This window comes from Thunnus maccoyii, chromosome 7, assembly GCF_910596095.1.
Source record: "Thunnus maccoyii chromosome 7, fThuMac1.1, whole genome shotgun sequence".
Classification (NCBI taxonomy): domain Eukaryota; kingdom Metazoa; phylum Chordata; class Actinopteri; order Scombriformes; family Scombridae; genus Thunnus; species Thunnus maccoyii.
In genome coordinates this window covers 35,161,946-35,178,302 of record NC_056539.1, presented here as the reverse complement: position 1 = coordinate 35,178,302, position 16,357 = coordinate 35,161,946, and the positions used below count along the sequence as shown (strand labels likewise).

The window sequence follows — 16,357 nt, the reverse complement described above, 5'->3', positions numbered from 1 at the left end:
CCTACAGAGGCCGCTGTGTCATACACAGATTTTACACAAATTCACGTAAATCTGAATTGTGGAGACATTTGCTGAAACTTTGGATTCTGGGTCTCTACACCTATAGAAACACATCTACGCTGTCCGAATTATGAGGACCCTGTCCCTGTCCTCACAATTCAAAATGTCCTCGCAGTGTGGCGTGTATTCATGCAAAACGTCTCCATAAACCACAAATGCGCACACACACACACTCACACACACACACACACACAAATACACACACACACACTCACACTCACTCACACACACACAAACACACACTGACAAACACACACACGCACACACATGCACTCAAACACACACTCACAGGCCAGACCAAACAGTCCACGACTTACCTTCAAAATACTTACCTACCTCTTATACCTTAACGCCTACCTCATCTCTCATGGGTGTCAGGATTTTTCGAAAAGTCACTCCATGAGTGGTACGAATAGACTCCAAATGACCTGAAACGTGCTCCTAAATACTTTCTGCGTGCTCGATTTCAGCCTCCACACTTGCTGAAATTTTCATCCCATTCATTTCCAATGGGGAGGACATTTTGCTCTATAACTCGGGAACCAAAAGTGGTAGAGACTCGGGAGTGGGTGGCATCAGACCTAATTCGGGGGCTCTGACCCATGTCTCTACGACCTTCCGTTCCTGAGATACGGCCATTTCAAAAACAGGAAGTGACGTATCTCAGGACTGGAAGCTCGCACATGCTCATGGGTGGTACTGTTGGAAAGGCCGTACCTGAATTAGTGGGGATGGAGCTCGGTTCCAAGTCTCTATGACCTCCCTATCAAAAATTATTCACGTTTGTCCCGTTTTGTCCAGCGAGACAAACCTCGTTTTACCCCCATACCTAACCCTAACCCTAACCCTAACCCCTAACCCCTAACCCTAACCCTAACCCTTAACCCTAACCCCCTAACCCTAACCCCTAACCCCTAACCCTAACCCCTAACCCTAACCCTAACCCTAACCCTAACCCCTAACCCCTAACCCTAACCCTAACCCTTAACCCTAACCCCCTAACCCTAACCCCTAACCCCTAACCCTAACCCCTAACCCCTAACCCCTAACCCTAACCCTAACCCTTAACCCTAACCCCCTAACCCTAACCCCTAACCCTAACCCTAACCCTAACCCCTAACCCTAGCCCTAACCCTAACCTAACCCTAACCCTAACCCCTAACCCTACCCTAACCCTAACAAGAAGAATACAATTATAGTTAGGAGGAGTTGTTCGTGTATCTGTCTGCTTCATGTTTCTGGTCTTCATGAAACTCTCATAGTTGAATCATAGGATCAAATGATCTGGTTCTTTGATTTAAAAAAAAGTCAGAGCAACAATCTTGTTGATATAAACATTTCAGGGTGGAAGTAAACTAAGACTCCCAAGGTGCCTTTCAGCAAGAAACATCCAATCACAGAGTTTAATGTTCTCTTGTTGCACAAAGTGAAATGTTTATCTTCAGCTCACTCTGACCATCTGATCAAACATCCAGCACTTACAATCATCTGAGTAAAGTTTACAAATAAAATAAGTCAGTCAGCACACAGACACACACACACACACTGCTGATATAAACAGTCTGTGTCAGGTCTTGTCAGGTTAATTAATCCTGACAAGCTGTTCTGTTTAATCCGCCTTCCTCTGTCACACCAACCAATCAGAGCTGCTGATGTCATCCTCTCCCCTCACCCACACGGTGTGTGTGTGTGTCTTCAGCCTCAGCAGCAGTAGTGTGAGGACAGAGCTCATATGAAGCGTCGCTGTGTCCCTCTGAAAGCCGACCACAACCTGCTGACCCCCGACACACACACACTGTAAGTACACACACACACAAACGCAAACTGTGAGTACGCACACACATATTATTACTACATTTCTCAAAAAACTTAAGTACAAAGTGAAGAGATTGTTATACATAGCACAACATGCTAGTGAAGCTGTAAACGGGTAGCGTGTTACTATCTTATCACTGTTATTAGTCTTTGGAGCCATTTCAAGGGGAAACTGGCTGAGGAAGTAGAACAAGTCGTTCACTAATTGGAAGATCGGCAGTTCAATTTCCCGCATATCAAAGTGTCCTTGGGCAACATAATTAAACTCAAATTGCTCCTGAAGGCTGTTTGTGTGAATGAGCATTAGAACTCCTGATTAGCAGGTTGCCACCTTGCATGGCAGCCTCTCCCGTCAGTGTGTGAATGTGTGTGTGAATGGATGAATGTTGGCCTGTAGTGTAAAGCACTTTGAGTGGTCGGAAGACTAGAAAGGTGCCATATAAATACAGCCCATTTACCATTTCTAAACAAACTAATGCGACCAAAGTCTTTGTAATGAAGGAACATGTCATCCAGTGCAGTGGTGTGGCTGATTGATGTGTTTTTAATAGTTTTTGACAATGGAGGTCTAGGGCACAGAGAAATAAGATATATCAGGCTTTGGATACACTCACAATACTTGTTAGTAGATCAATTAATTGTTGCTTTGGATCCAAACATAAAGATAAATAGAGAAAATCACCAGAATGATCCTTTAACAATGAAAACACTGATTCAAAGCAAAAGACAGAACAACTTAAAACTAAAATCTTTCCTCAACTTTAACCAAACAGTTTATTTTCCTGAGTTTATTTCTGTTCCTCTGTGAATGTTCTGTGAAACATTATGTGAATGCTTCTGTTTAATGTTAGTTTGTGAATTCAGCTGCTCTTTGTTTTGTTGATTTTTTTGTTGTGGTGATGAGACCGACCGGCAGAGTTTAACAAAAACACTGACGCTTCTTGTGACAGCATGATGTGCTGCTTCATCATGCTTCACCTCGCTCTTTCATGTTACATTACACCCATCACACCTGTTACACTCCGTCACACTCCATTACATCTGTCACAGCTTTACCTACGCAGGTACACCCAAAAACATTCTGTTGTACCTTCACATGTGATGCTGCCATGTTGATCCCAGAACTGTTGTATGTTCACAGGTTGGGGGTCAGGTTCCGTCCTGTCATCCAGGTGAGGTCAGAGGCTGTGGCCTCACTGTCAGGACACCTGAGTGACTCATCCAACAGCGAATCAACTGTTGGATCGACGAGACGGCGCTCAGCAGCGTCTCCAACTCGTCGTCTACGATTTGAGGATGAGACAGAGACAGAGGCAGAGTGTCGTTACTTGGAGCGTCAGCGACAGAGGAGACAGGCAGGGAAGCAAGCGCTGGGCGTCCTGGTCTCTAAACCCGACCTGAACCTGTATGTCAATAGCGGGGCGGGGCTCCAGGGGCCGCGGCATATTGTTGATAGACAGCATGGAGGAGGGACTGTGGGGGAGGGTCAGTGTGACTCTTGTGGTACAGTTTTAGAAGGAGGAGTCAACCTGAACCTCCATCTCCACCCGACCCCACTTGTCCCTGACAATGCAGAGCAGAGCCTGTACTGGCCCCACCTCAACCTGCGGACTGAGCCAATCAAAGAGACATACATCGGCTCAGTCACACTCACTGACAGCAGCAGAGGAGGGGGAGGGGCTCAAGGAGTCCCTAACATGCAGGTGAGGAGGAGGACCAATCAGGTGGAACTAAATGGAAACCAGGCCCTGCACACCACAGAACTACCAATCAACCCCTACGCTGACCCACTGGTCACTCCCACTATTAAGCACACCTCTGTTCTAAGTCTGGCAACCTCCAGACCTTCCTCTTCCTCTCCTCCCCCTGTTACATCAGCAGGGGGGTCGCAGAACACAAGGCTCAATGGCACAACACCAGGCCAGAGTATGAACCAGAACCAGGAGGAGCGGGGGATACCAGCAGCAGCCAAGCCTCACAAAGAGCTCCCATCTGGAGGGGACACGAAGAAGAGCCCCTGTGTGGCTCCAACAATGAAGAACTCCTCCTCCTCAGAGACAGCAGGTCATAATATAATCATACCTGAACTCATACCTCAAGTCATACCAATACCCATACCTATACTTGTACCTATACTCATGCACTTAAATATTTTGTTTTTTTACAGTGGAGAGCCAAACCCCACCCACCTCAGAAAGCAGCAGCGAGGGACATGTAAGACAGCCAATGACAGTACAGCTCCACAGTGACCTCACTGCACTTCCTGAACAGTGAGTTTAAACTCACACTGATGCTGTAACACCACCTGTCCACACGACATACTGCACACACTACATGCGATGGTATGCGTCGCCATGGATACATCGCACAATCATCGGATCACTATGTTTGTACTGAACACACTATCATCCATCAGTCTTTGAGATACCCAATGCATCTTATCCCAAAAATAATCTACTAAAGCTGCTTGTAATTTTGGGAGTAAACCGGTTGGTGGCTCCATACAAGCTGAACGATGCCATAGTGCTGGAGCTACGAGATTATTTATGACTAGAATTCTTCCGCTAAGAGACATCTAGGAGAGCAGCCATTTCCACTTTTTAATCTTCCTGTCATCTTCTCTGTAATGCCCTCCCACTTTCTCTTAAGCATCTCTTCATTGCCAAAAACACCTAAATATTTCATACCATCTTTTTTCCATCCCAAACACCCCAGTAAAACTGGAAGACCACCAAATCAGTTTCCAAGTGCTAGTGCTTCACTTTTTCTCCAATTTACCTTTGCAGTTGAAATGAGACCAAAGTCCACCAAAATTTTGTCAACAATATTCATTTCAGACTGGTTTCTAACCAGTTACATTTAAAATACTAGTGAAATTTTCAACAGAGCCTGTCTCTGCAGTGAAAGGAGCCAAGACTTTGGGCAACTGCTGGCCAAATGCAGCTTTAGTTGATGGACCAATGTGGCGAGTGGTAAAAACATCTGTGCCAACATTAACAGAACAGGCTAATGATGCTTTTAATTTAATAGGAAAATGATCTGACACAGTGGATGTGGCTTCAGAGATAGACAGATCAGAAACAGCTATCCTTTTAGATAAAATCAGATCCAGGGTGTTGCCATTTCAATAAGTCAGCTCATAAACAAACTGAGAAAACCTAAAATATCAACAATGTCAGAAAAGCTTTACTTAGATGATCACCAACATTATTCAGATGAATACTGAAATCACCAAGAATTAGAATCTCATCAGAATGAGTAAAAAGATCTGAGATAATCTCTCAAAATTCTTCTAAAAATTGTGAATAAGGGCCAGGTGGCCGATAGAGTATGACGATGGGGAGTGAACAGAGTCTGTTCATGGCTGAGGGAGATGGACTTAGAATAAAAGTCTCAAATGAGTTGAGCTTAGTGTCAAGTTTGGAGGTTGAATTGAAAATAGACTTGTATATTAAGACAACACCTCCACCATGTTTATTTACCTGAGCTACATGGGCATAAGTATAGTCAGGTGGATAAGCTTCATTTAGGAAAGGAAAACATTTGGTTTAAGCCAGTGATTCTCAACTGGTGGGTCATGACCCAAAAGTGGGTCACAGACCCAATCTGGGTGGGTCGCGGACAGCTGGTCAAAAATAAATAAATATTTAATATGCATCTGATGTTGGACTTGTCTTATTTTGAAAAATATATATTTTGACAGACGTGTCAGAGATGTGCAGCAGTCTCGCGCCATAGCTCAGATCTCAATTTGACCAAAATAATTGTAATTATGATTTTTGCCATAATATCTAATTTTGTGGCCTTATTTATTTTGTGCAGTTTTGATGTTTATTTTAGTGTACATGCAGTTGTCATGGTCCTCAGTTTCTTAATGATGTGCTCTGAAATGCACTTGGTACACATAAATATATGTATTTATGTTAAAAAAAAAAAAAAAAAAAGGTGACATACGTGTGTTTTCAAAGGATATTTTTGAAAAATAAATTTGCTTGGTTTGAATTCTATAAAAGTGGGTTGCGACTTAAGGACCATGGGAAAATATGGGTCCCAGAGTGAGACCAGCTGAGAACCCCTGGTTTAAGCCATGTTTCACATAACCAAATCATATCAAAACTATGTTCAAGAATAAGACCGTTAATTAGTAAGGCTTTGGTAGACAGTGATCTGATATTTATAAAACCAAATTTAAGGGTCTTGTTGCAGATATCAGTAGTAGGCAGAACTGTAAAGCTACCACTAGATGAAATATTAATTGGAATAAGACACCTTGTATTATTAGTTGACAGTTTTGAAGGCCTTCCCTTGGGGTGGTGTGTGGTCACACTTGATTACATTAGATGTTTGGTTCTGTAGATTATTAGGTGCTTGGTTGCACATTTCACCACCACCAGTGGTAGTGATGAAAATTAGATAATTGTGATTCACAGATTTAGGGAAGGAGAGCTTGTGACCAATACAGTGGTGAAGGGAGACAGTCTCAATGTTATAAACCAAGCTATCAATCTAATATAATAATAATCATATAAATATAAATAAATATACACAAATAAATATAAAACCATAATAATTAATAATAATCTCTGCTGTGAGAAATTCCCTAGCTGGACACTTTAACTAAATTAGTGGATTTCAGATCCACAGTAGCTTTAAACCTAGCAGGCTCTCTAATCACCTGCAACCTGCTCATTGATAAATCCCTACTGTCAAACTAAACGTAAACACCTGTCTATATTTCTAGACAAAAGAGCGGTACCATTCCCAGTAGGGTGAAGGCCATCCGCCTTCAGCAGGTAAGGGCAGCCCCAGAAAGGCCAGTTATTAATAAACCCAAATCCCTGCTCATTACAGTAACGAGCCAGCCTGCACTTCAATGAGATGAGTCTACTGTACATCTCATCATTACCCCTCACAGGTAAGGGACCAGAGACAATTAATCGATGCCAACACATCCTTCTGGCCAACTCAAGTATCCTGACTAAGCTAACTTTTGTGATCTTGGACTGCTGCATCCTAGCATTATTGGCACAGACATGAATGACAATATTGCTGAAAGTAGTGGTGCTGTGCACCTGGGTTCTGTTATTCTCCCTTTGTGATGCCAGCACCCTCAGATTAGCCTCTATGTTGGAGACTCTGGCCCCGGGTTAACAGTGAACCCAGGCTGGCGAGGCTAATCTGATATTGTGGGTAATGGTGTCTCCTATCACTAGCATGCATTGTTTAACCACCACAGTGGGAGCAGGAGAGGCCCACTGGGCCACAAGACTACCAATATGGCTGGTGAGGGGTGAAAACTGGTTTGCATTAGCTGGACTGCTGCCAGACTTGGGGCTATGGCTATCTGGAGTGCCCATCATGTCTAATGTAGCCCCAGCCAAAAAAGCTGCTCTAACCACTAGAAACTAGAAACTAGAAAGATCTTATCTGCAACTGTGCAGTTGCAACAGTCATCGCACACTGCCATTTTAACAAGGCTGCTTTGACTGTGGATTGACAAAGCTAACTGCTGAGTTAGGCTAAGCTCGAAGTTAGTAAACAGAATAGCAATGAAATCTTCCCACTAACTTTAATATTGTTTCAGAAGAAACCAGAAAATGTGGTGATATGTGGACTAAGCACAGAACAACAACATAGACCAGAGGAGGCTCATCAATAGAGGAAGAGGAGATTGCTCCTCCTCTATTTTTGAGAGGGAGGTTGAAACAAACCATTACCAAGTCTCAGTATCATTTATAAAATATTTTTTCCTGTCTTGTTTGTGTTCCATGTCTTCCGGAAAAAAAATCCCTTATTGAAATTCTGATCTAAATGCTTCAACAGCAACACCTGCAGGACAGGAGGAGAAAGGGCAGTCTGTGTGAAGTGGTGGTGGGGAGCAGTGGGGGGGCAGTGGAGGGCAGAGGAGGACGGGCTCCTGCTGTCCTCCTCAGGGCATGATCTCTTACATCAATGTAATGTACTTCATTTTTTTCATGCTAATCTATGAATGGCCAAAATATGTAAAATGACGCTCCAAGGGAGAACATCCTCCCTAACCAATCAACAACCAGAATGCAATATTGGAATCACGTTGGTCCAATGATAGTTTCAGAATTTCATCTTCAAATCTCTACAACTGTATGCGGTAAAGCGATAGTCCAAATTTCCTTTTTTCAGATTTACAGGTTACATTTCACTTCTTTTATTGAGCAGTAGACAGCTGCTTCCGTTATCCATCGCAACAGTTGGCATGTTGTAGCAGCCCTGAAGGACTGTTAAGGACTGTCGTTCAGCTAAGGGGAGAATGGATTTGGACTGGGCGGCACAGCAGCGGCAAGACACCACCAGGGAGCGGCTGGAGAGTGCCGCTCTGCTGGCACTGTTTTTGAAATGACATTGTTCTATTGGCATATAAAATTGCCCCCCACCTCTCTGATTTCATCGGGTGGGGACAATAATATAGTATGATGTGGTTTGTTGTAAGATTCCATGTTGGTTTTCCTCCTGTTCTACCCAGTTTTTCACCAGCCACCACTAATATAGACAGTGAACTAAACACAGAATAATAACGTAGACAGTGAACTAAACACAGAATAACAACGTAGACAGTGAACTGAGTACAGAATAATAACGTAGACAGTGAACTAAACACAGAATAATAACGTAGACAGTGAACTAAACACAGAATAATAACGTAGACAGTGAACTGAGTACAGAATAATAACGTAGACAGTGAACTAAACACAGAATAATAACGTAGACAGTGAACTAAACACAGAATAATAACGTAGACAGTGAACTGAGTACAGAATAATAACGTAGACAGTGAACTAAACACAGAATAATAACGTAGACAGTGAACTAAACACAGAATAATAACGTAGACAGTGAACTAAACACAGAATAATAACGTAGACAGTGAACTAAACACAGAATAATAACGTAGACAGTGAACTGAGTACAGAATAATAACGTAGACAGTGAACTAAACACAGAATAATAACGTAGACAGTGAACTAAACACAGAATAATAACATAGACAGTGAACTGAGCACGGAATAATAACGTAGACAGTGAACTGAGTACAGAATAATAACGTAGACAGTGAACTAAACACAGAATAATAACGTAGACAGTGAACTAAACACAGAATAATAACATAGACAGTGAACTAAACACAGAATAATAACGTAGACAGTGAACTAAACACAGAATAATAACGTAGACAGTGAACTAAACACAGAATAATAACATAGACAGTGAACTAAACAGAATAATAACGTAGACAGTGAACTGAGTACAGAATGATAACGTAGACAGTGAACTAAACACAGAATAATAACGTAGACAGTGAACTAAACACAGAATAATAACGTAGACAGTGAACTAAACACAGAATAATAACGTAGACAGTGAACTGAGTACAGAATAATAACGTAGACAGTGAACTAAACACAGAATAATAACGTAGACAGTGAACTAAACACAGAATAATAACGTAGACAGTGAACTGAGTACAGAATAATAACGTAGACAGTGAACTAAACAGAATAATAACGTAGACAGTGAACTGAGTACAGAATGATAACGTAGACAGTGAACTAAACACAGAATAATAACATAGACAGTGAACTAAACACAGACTAATAACGTAGACAGTGAACTAGACACAGAATAATAACGTAGACAGTGAACTAAACACAGAATAATAACGTAGACAGTGAACTAAACAGAATAATAACGTAGACAGTGAACTGAGTACAGAATGATAACGTAGACAGTGAACTAAACACAGAATAATAACGTAGACAGTGAACTAAACACAGAATAATAACGTAGACAGTGAACTAAACACAGAATAATAACGTAGACAGTGAACTGAGTACAGAATAATAACGTAGACAGTGAACTAAACACAGAATAATAACGTAGACAGTGAACTAAACACAGAATAATAACGTAGACAGTGAACTGAGTACAGAATAATAACGTAGACAGTGAACTAAACACAGACTAATAACGTAGACAGTGAACTAAACACAGAATAATAACGTAGACAGTGAACTGAGTACAGAATAATAACGTAGACAGTGAACTAAACACAGAATAATAACAGACAGTGAACTAAACACAGAATAATAACGTAGACAGTGAACTAAACACAGACTAATAACGTAGACAGTGAACTGAGCACAGAATAATAACATAGACTGAACTAAACACAGACTATTAACGTACACAGTGAACTAGACACAGAATAATAATAACGTAGACAGTGAACTAAACACAGAATAATAACGTAGACAGTGAACTAAACACAGACTAATAACGTAGACAGTGAACTAGACACAGAATAACAACGTAGACAGTGAACTAAACACAGACTAATAACGTAGACAGTGAACTAAACACAGACTAATAACGTAGACAGTGAACTAAACACAGACTAATAACGTAGACAGTGAACTAAACACAGACTAATAACGTAGACAGTGAACTAAACACAGAATAATAACGTAGACAGTGAACTAAACACAGACTAATAACGTAGACAGTGAACTAGACACAGAATAACAACGTAGACAGTGAACTAAACACAGACTAATAACGTAGACAGTGAACTAAACACAGACTAATAACGTAGACAGTGAACTAAACACAGAATAATAACGTAGACAGTGAACTAAACACAGAATAATAACGTAGACAGTGAACTAAACACAGAATAATAACGTAGACAGTGAACTAGACACAGACTAATAACGTAGACAGTGAACTAAACACAGACTAACAACGTAGACAGTGAACTAAACACAGACTAATAACGTAGACAGTGAACTAAACACAGACTAACAACGTAGACAGTGAACTAGACACAGAATAATAACGTAGACAGTGAACTGAGCACAGAATAATAACATAGATGGTGAGATACATAAAGAGGTTAGGGCAGAATATAGGGGGAGAAAGTGTAAACAGCAGAAGTCGGTTGGTTATTGAGTGGTTATCGATCAGTTATTGATTGGTTCTGATCTGTTTCCTGCAGGTTCGGCAGCAGAGACAAATTGTCTCGTCTGTCTCTGCGTAATCTCTTCTCCTCTGTTACACTGAGCCGGACTCGGACCAGCAGCCTGGACCGCCTCACCATACGGCCCCGCCCAACTGCATATGACTCCACCCCTTGTGACTCCACCCCTTGTGGCCCCACCCCCTCTGATCCCAGGAAGTCCTCCAGCCTGCTCAGTGTGGTGAGAACACTGTTAGCAATATGATGCTGATGATGCTTACTGTTATGTTTGTACATTTTTAAACTAGAATGTAACGAAAGTTTAAATAAATCAGCTGTTCTGTTCTTTGACCCGTGTTTCCTGTCTGTACAGCAGGGGTCGCCCTTCTTGCAGTTGAGGAAGTCGTCCTCAGTTCAGAGTTTTGTGTCGGAGCAGAAGAAGAAGAAGGATCGATCAGCTGACTACAGACCAGCTGATGAGCGGTAACTTATCTGTGTTTTTACCTGCGATCATCTGTAGGTCAGGAATCTTTGTACCTTCATCTCAATCAATTTCCTATTCTGAAATGAAAATCAGAAAATGAAAAACGGGGCTTTTTACAATATCCTATTACGAAACGAAAATTGGAAAATGAAAAAAAAAATTAAATGGTTTTGTCACTCAATTTGAAAAAATAGATATCAAGGCACTTTCATTAAATTAATTTCATTAAATAAAATATATGGAAAAAGGCCTGAAATTTTGTTAGTTTATTTTTTCTTTGTAAGAACCCCCTCTCTAGGTCAATATTAACCCTAACCCTGCTGTGTCAAGTCTATAAATAAGCACAGAATGACCCACACAAAATAAATGCAAGACAACAGTGGTCTGCCTACAATATGTAGGGTAATCTCTTGACTATTTTATCAAATGTGATAGCTTATTCATGCCCATGTAATTTCTCAGACTCTAAACTTTCCAACTTCAACAAGAATCGGCTGCAAAACGATAGCACATTCTCTGTTCATATATCACTTCCACTAATCAATCAACAGCAGCCTCATTCTGTGGCCAAATGAATAATCAAAGCTATACGGCACTTTGGCCTACAATAGCACATATCGAGGACTCTACCTATTGTAAAAGTTGATGGCAACATGTTGTTGACTTGAAATTCCATAGGACAATTTCCTCCACTGTTACACTAATAGAAGTGTGGAATAGCTCTGGCACAATCCATTATTGATTATTTGGTGTTAAAAATGTCTACTGATGAAATCTGCTAGCAATGATTAACTTCTCAGTTGGAAAAATTTCTCGGTCACAAGAAATAAAAACTGTGTAGTGTTGAAAGTAAATGGACTGTACTTGTATAACGCCTTTCTAGTCTTCCGACCACTCAAAGCGCTTTTTACACTACAAATCACATTCACATACATTCATACGCTGAATGGTACAGGGGCTACCATGCAAGGTCCCAACCTGCCCATCAGTGGAAATCTAATCATTCTCACACCGATGGCACAGCCATCAGGAGCAATTCGGGGTTAAGTGTCTTGCCCAAGGACACATTGACGTGGACTGGAGGAGCTGGGAACCGAACCGCCGATCTTTCGATTAGTGGACGACCCGCTCTACCTCCTGAGCCACAGCTGCCCCAAGTTCCACTATATGTGGCCGAGACAAACTCCACTCAAGCGTACTTCTGACCAATTTATTTAATTTTAATTAGTGACAAATAAAACATAGATTAATGTCTTGCACCATATGTGCAGAACAAACCTGAGGCCAAAGGAGAAGCTGTATTTTTCTGCACCTAGCAGATATCCCTAGATTTTGATCTCAAATGCGAAAAAGAAGTTCAAAAGTTCCACAGGGTATGATGTAAGTGACAGCTGAAGAAAAGGTCACTATTTTGTGTAAAGTCATGCAACATCAGCATGTAACTGATAGATGTCCTAGAGATAAAAGACCTTATGTGGAAATAAGAATGTCAAGAAGAGGAAGTTGTAGAGATATACAAAGAAAAGCCAAAAGAGACTCAGGGCTTTTTGGGAGATCTCCTTAGTCTTTTAGCTTTTTGCTTTTTTTTACTTTTTGCTCAAGTTTTTTGTATTTTAGTTTTGCATCTTATATGACTTATTTTGTAAAAACCAAATAAAACTGGTTTGTATTTTTAAACACTCCGACCAAAGTTCCTGACTTGTGCTCATCTTTGATGTCTTCTGGTGTTCCCTTAAGGTAAGAAAAGACACCTCCTTTGGGATATGCTGACATTAGAATTAAATTTATTTAGATTACAAACTATATTGAATTTTGCTAAGGATAAACTAGTAGTGTTTATTGAATAACAGGATGGTTCAGATTTAATGACTGAGGTCAATTTACTGCTGTACATGTGATAGAGGTATGATTTCAGTATATGGAAATATTTTTCAGAATATGGTTGAGAGATTTATTATAGGTGTTTAATTGGCTAAACTGTTAGGGCCAGGGCTCTGAAGTTGCCCTATAAAACCGGGCAAGTGCCCTTGACTGTCAGAGTGGGCCTCCTCCAGAGATGACCTGTTAAAAGATTCTTGGAGTACTTTCAAATCTCCAACACCTATTTGCACCAATACACTTTGTTGTGACCCGGTTGTTAGGATTCCTGACTACATAGACCCGTTGGTAGTGGTTCAACAACAGCTGGTGATTATAGAAGCCAGGCTGAACTCTGGTTCCCTAAGCAAGTCTAGGGTGGTCTTGCATGTAGATTTTGGGAACCCCGTTCGATACCTCGGTCAGAGGTGGAGGACAACCATCTGTCGGTGCCTTATCCACATCGGCAGGGGGTATTGGTTATCTGAAGGCAGAAACCATTATAGTAGCCCACATATGAACAGAACATAGACTATGGTTTTGGAAATATTAACTGAGTATTATAAATGTCCTCACAAGGCCACAAATCCTATTGACAGCCAATAGTTGCCTAAAATAGTATAATCGCCCTATGATTATAGTTAATTTAATCTCATCAGACATATCTGCCAAAACGGAGAGGTCCAAGCATTAAAAATATCAATCCCTGACCAAAGAACAAGCAATCAGCTTTATTTAAAATAAAACTGTATTACAGGATGCTATCTGTATCTGTCCACTAGGTGGCAGTGATGTACCATAACAACTCAGGTAACAAAACATCCCCGTCTGTGGGCTGTATATTGGTCTGTCATGCAACATAGAACTAAGGTATTTCACATTATTTGAAAAAATTGCCCTGGAAATTATCCAGAATGCCCCCAAAACATATTTCATGAGAGCAAAAAAAAGCCATTGTAATAAAAAGTTTATTTCCTGCCAATCACAACGCCTGCCTGTCTCAGTTACCTACATATACTCCTACTGTAAGTACTATACATACTACTATAAATACTACATGTGCCACTCTCTCAGGTACCTGCAGCGGAGCCTTAGTGTGGAGGACGTCGGGTGTCCTGGATCGCTGCGATCTGTTGGCCGACTTCTTCATGTTCGTCCTGACGGAACGTTTCTGCTGGAGCTCAGCCGGCCACAGAACCAAACCTATGGCTTCATGATCAGCAGAGGGAGCAAAGGTTGTACAAATAGTACTGTAAATACTACATATGTTGCTACTGATAAGCAGAGGGAGAGGACGGGCCAACTCTGGCAAAGCAAATACTACTACAAATGCTACTGTAAATACTAAAGACATGTTGTGATGATGTGTGTCCTGTCTACAGGCGTGTATGTGGAGGACGTGTTGTAATGACGTGTGTCCTGTCTACAGGCGTGTATGTGGAGGACATGTGATGGCGTGTGTCCTGTCTACAGGCGTGTATGTGGAGGACATGTTGTGATGACGTGTGTCCTGTCTACAGGCGTGTATGTGGAGGACATGTTGTGATGGCGTGTGTCCTGTCTACAGGCGTGTATGTGGAGGACATGTTGTGATGGCGTGTGTCCTGTCTACAGGCGTGTATGTGGAGGACGTGTTGTGATGGCGTGTGTCCTGTCTACAGGCGTGTATGTGGAGGACACGTGATGGCGTGTGTCCTGTCTACAGGCGTGTATGTGGAGGACATGTGATGGCGTGTGTCCTGTCTACAGGCGTGTATGTGGAGGACACGTGATGGCGTGTGTCCTGTCTACAGGCGTGTATGTGGAGGACATGTTGTGATGGCGTGTGTCCTGTCTACAGGCGTGTATGTGGAGGACGTGTTGTGATGGCGTGTGTCCTGTCTACAGGCGTGTATGTGGAGGACATGTTGTGATGGCGTGTGTCCTGTCTACAGGCGTGTATGTGGAGGACATGTTGTGATGGCGTGTGTCCTGTCTACAGGCGTGTATGTGGAGGACATGTTGTGATGGCGTGTGTCCTGTCTACAGGCGTGTATGTGGAGGACGTGTTGTGATGGCGTGTGTCCTGTCTACAGGCGTGTATGTGGAGGACGTGTTGTGATGACGTGTGTCCTGTCTACAGGCGTGTATGTGGAGGACATGTTGTGATGGCGTGTGTCCTGTCTACAGGCGTGTATGTGGAGGACATGTTGTGATGGCGTGTGTCCTGTCTACAGGCGTGTATGTGGAGGACATGTTGTGATGACGTGTGTCCTGTCTACAGGCGTGTATGTGGAGGACATGTTGTGATAGCGTGTGTCCTGTCTACAGGCGTGTATGTGGAGGACATGTTGTGATGACGTGTGTCCTGTCTACAGGCGTGTATGTGGAGGACATGTTGTGATGACGTGTGTCCTGTCTACAGGCGTGTATGTGGAGGACATGTTGTGATGACGTGTGTCCTGTCTACAGGCGTGTATGTGGAGGACATGTTGTGATGGCGTGTGTCCTGTCTACAGGCGTGTATGTGGAGGACATGTTGTGATGACGTGTGTCCTGTCTACAGGCGTGTATGTGGAGGACATGTTGTGATGACGTGTGTCCTGTCTACAGGCGTGTATGTGGAGGACATGGTGGACAGCAGCATTGAGAAGCTGTACGCAGGTCTGCTGGCAGTCGGAGATGAGATCCTGGAGGTGAACGGGGAGAAGGTGGCTTGTCTCACTCTGGACCAGGTGACCCACCTGCTGACCCACAACAGCTCTACCACCGTCCGGGTCCTCAGACACTGGAAGTCACCTCAACGGTAGCCACAACACCGTCTGAGGCTCGCTACAACTGCAAGAATAACAACACCAGGGCTGATGTGAGCCATGTGATCATGTAAAGTTCTGACTGTATAATCAACTGACAGTGTTTTTATATCTGATCAACATGTTTTCACAGATTAAAAAGATACTTCAGTCCAGGGGTCCGTTTCACAAAGCAGGCTTAGTGAGTCTTAACCCTGAAATGAGGGAAACTCTTTGTTTTCCGTTTCAAAAAGGGAGGTAACTCAAACCAGAGAAAGAGGGATAACTCTAGCCTGTTTCAGAGAGAGAGATAACTTAAGCTCTTGGTCAGTTACCGTAGCAACAGACTCTATGAACCTAACCTGGTCGGGACCAGGTTTT

The 16,357-nt window shown here is 42.2% G+C and overlaps 1 protein-coding gene across 3 annotated transcripts; it reads left to right on the top strand.

Moving 5' to 3' along the window:
- The first annotated feature begins 1,223 nt into the window (after nt 1-1,223).
- On the top strand, nt 1,224-16,213 carry LOC121900014. 3 transcript variants are annotated; one of them, XM_042415880.1, is made up of 7 exons: nt 1,224-1,857; nt 3,017-3,939; nt 4,043-4,145; nt 10,904-11,105; nt 11,241-11,347; nt 14,280-14,440; nt 15,798-16,213. In XM_042415880.1, the coding sequence occupies exons 1-7, from the start codon at nt 1,793-1,795 to the stop codon at nt 15,992-15,994; spliced, it is 1,758 nt and encodes a 585-aa protein (XP_042271814.1). In that variant the 5' UTR covers nt 1,224-1,792; the 3' UTR covers nt 15,995-16,213. The 3 variants fall into 3 exon arrangements, with proteins under 3 accessions (XP_042271814.1, XP_042271812.1, XP_042271815.1); XM_042415878.1 differs by having other exon boundaries at nt 11,238-11,347; XM_042415881.1 differs by having other exon boundaries at nt 11,238-11,347; nt 14,588-15,869.
- The last annotated feature ends 144 nt before the right edge of the window (nt 16,214-16,357 follow it).

Excerpts from the sequence above, each read along its gene's own strand:
- LOC121900014 (XM_042415878.1), top strand. The coding sequence starts at position 1,793 with ATGAAGCGTCGCTGTGTCCCTCTGAAAGCCGACCACAACCTGCTGACC. Across the intron at positions 4,146-10,903 it reads CTCACTGCACTTCCTGAACA|GTTCGGCAGCAGAGACAAAT; the intron begins GTGAGTTTAAAC and ends TGTTTCCTGCAG. Across the intron at positions 11,348-14,279 it reads TACAGACCAGCTGATGAGCG|GTACCTGCAGCGGAGCCTTA; the intron begins GTAACTTATCTG and ends CCACTCTCTCAG.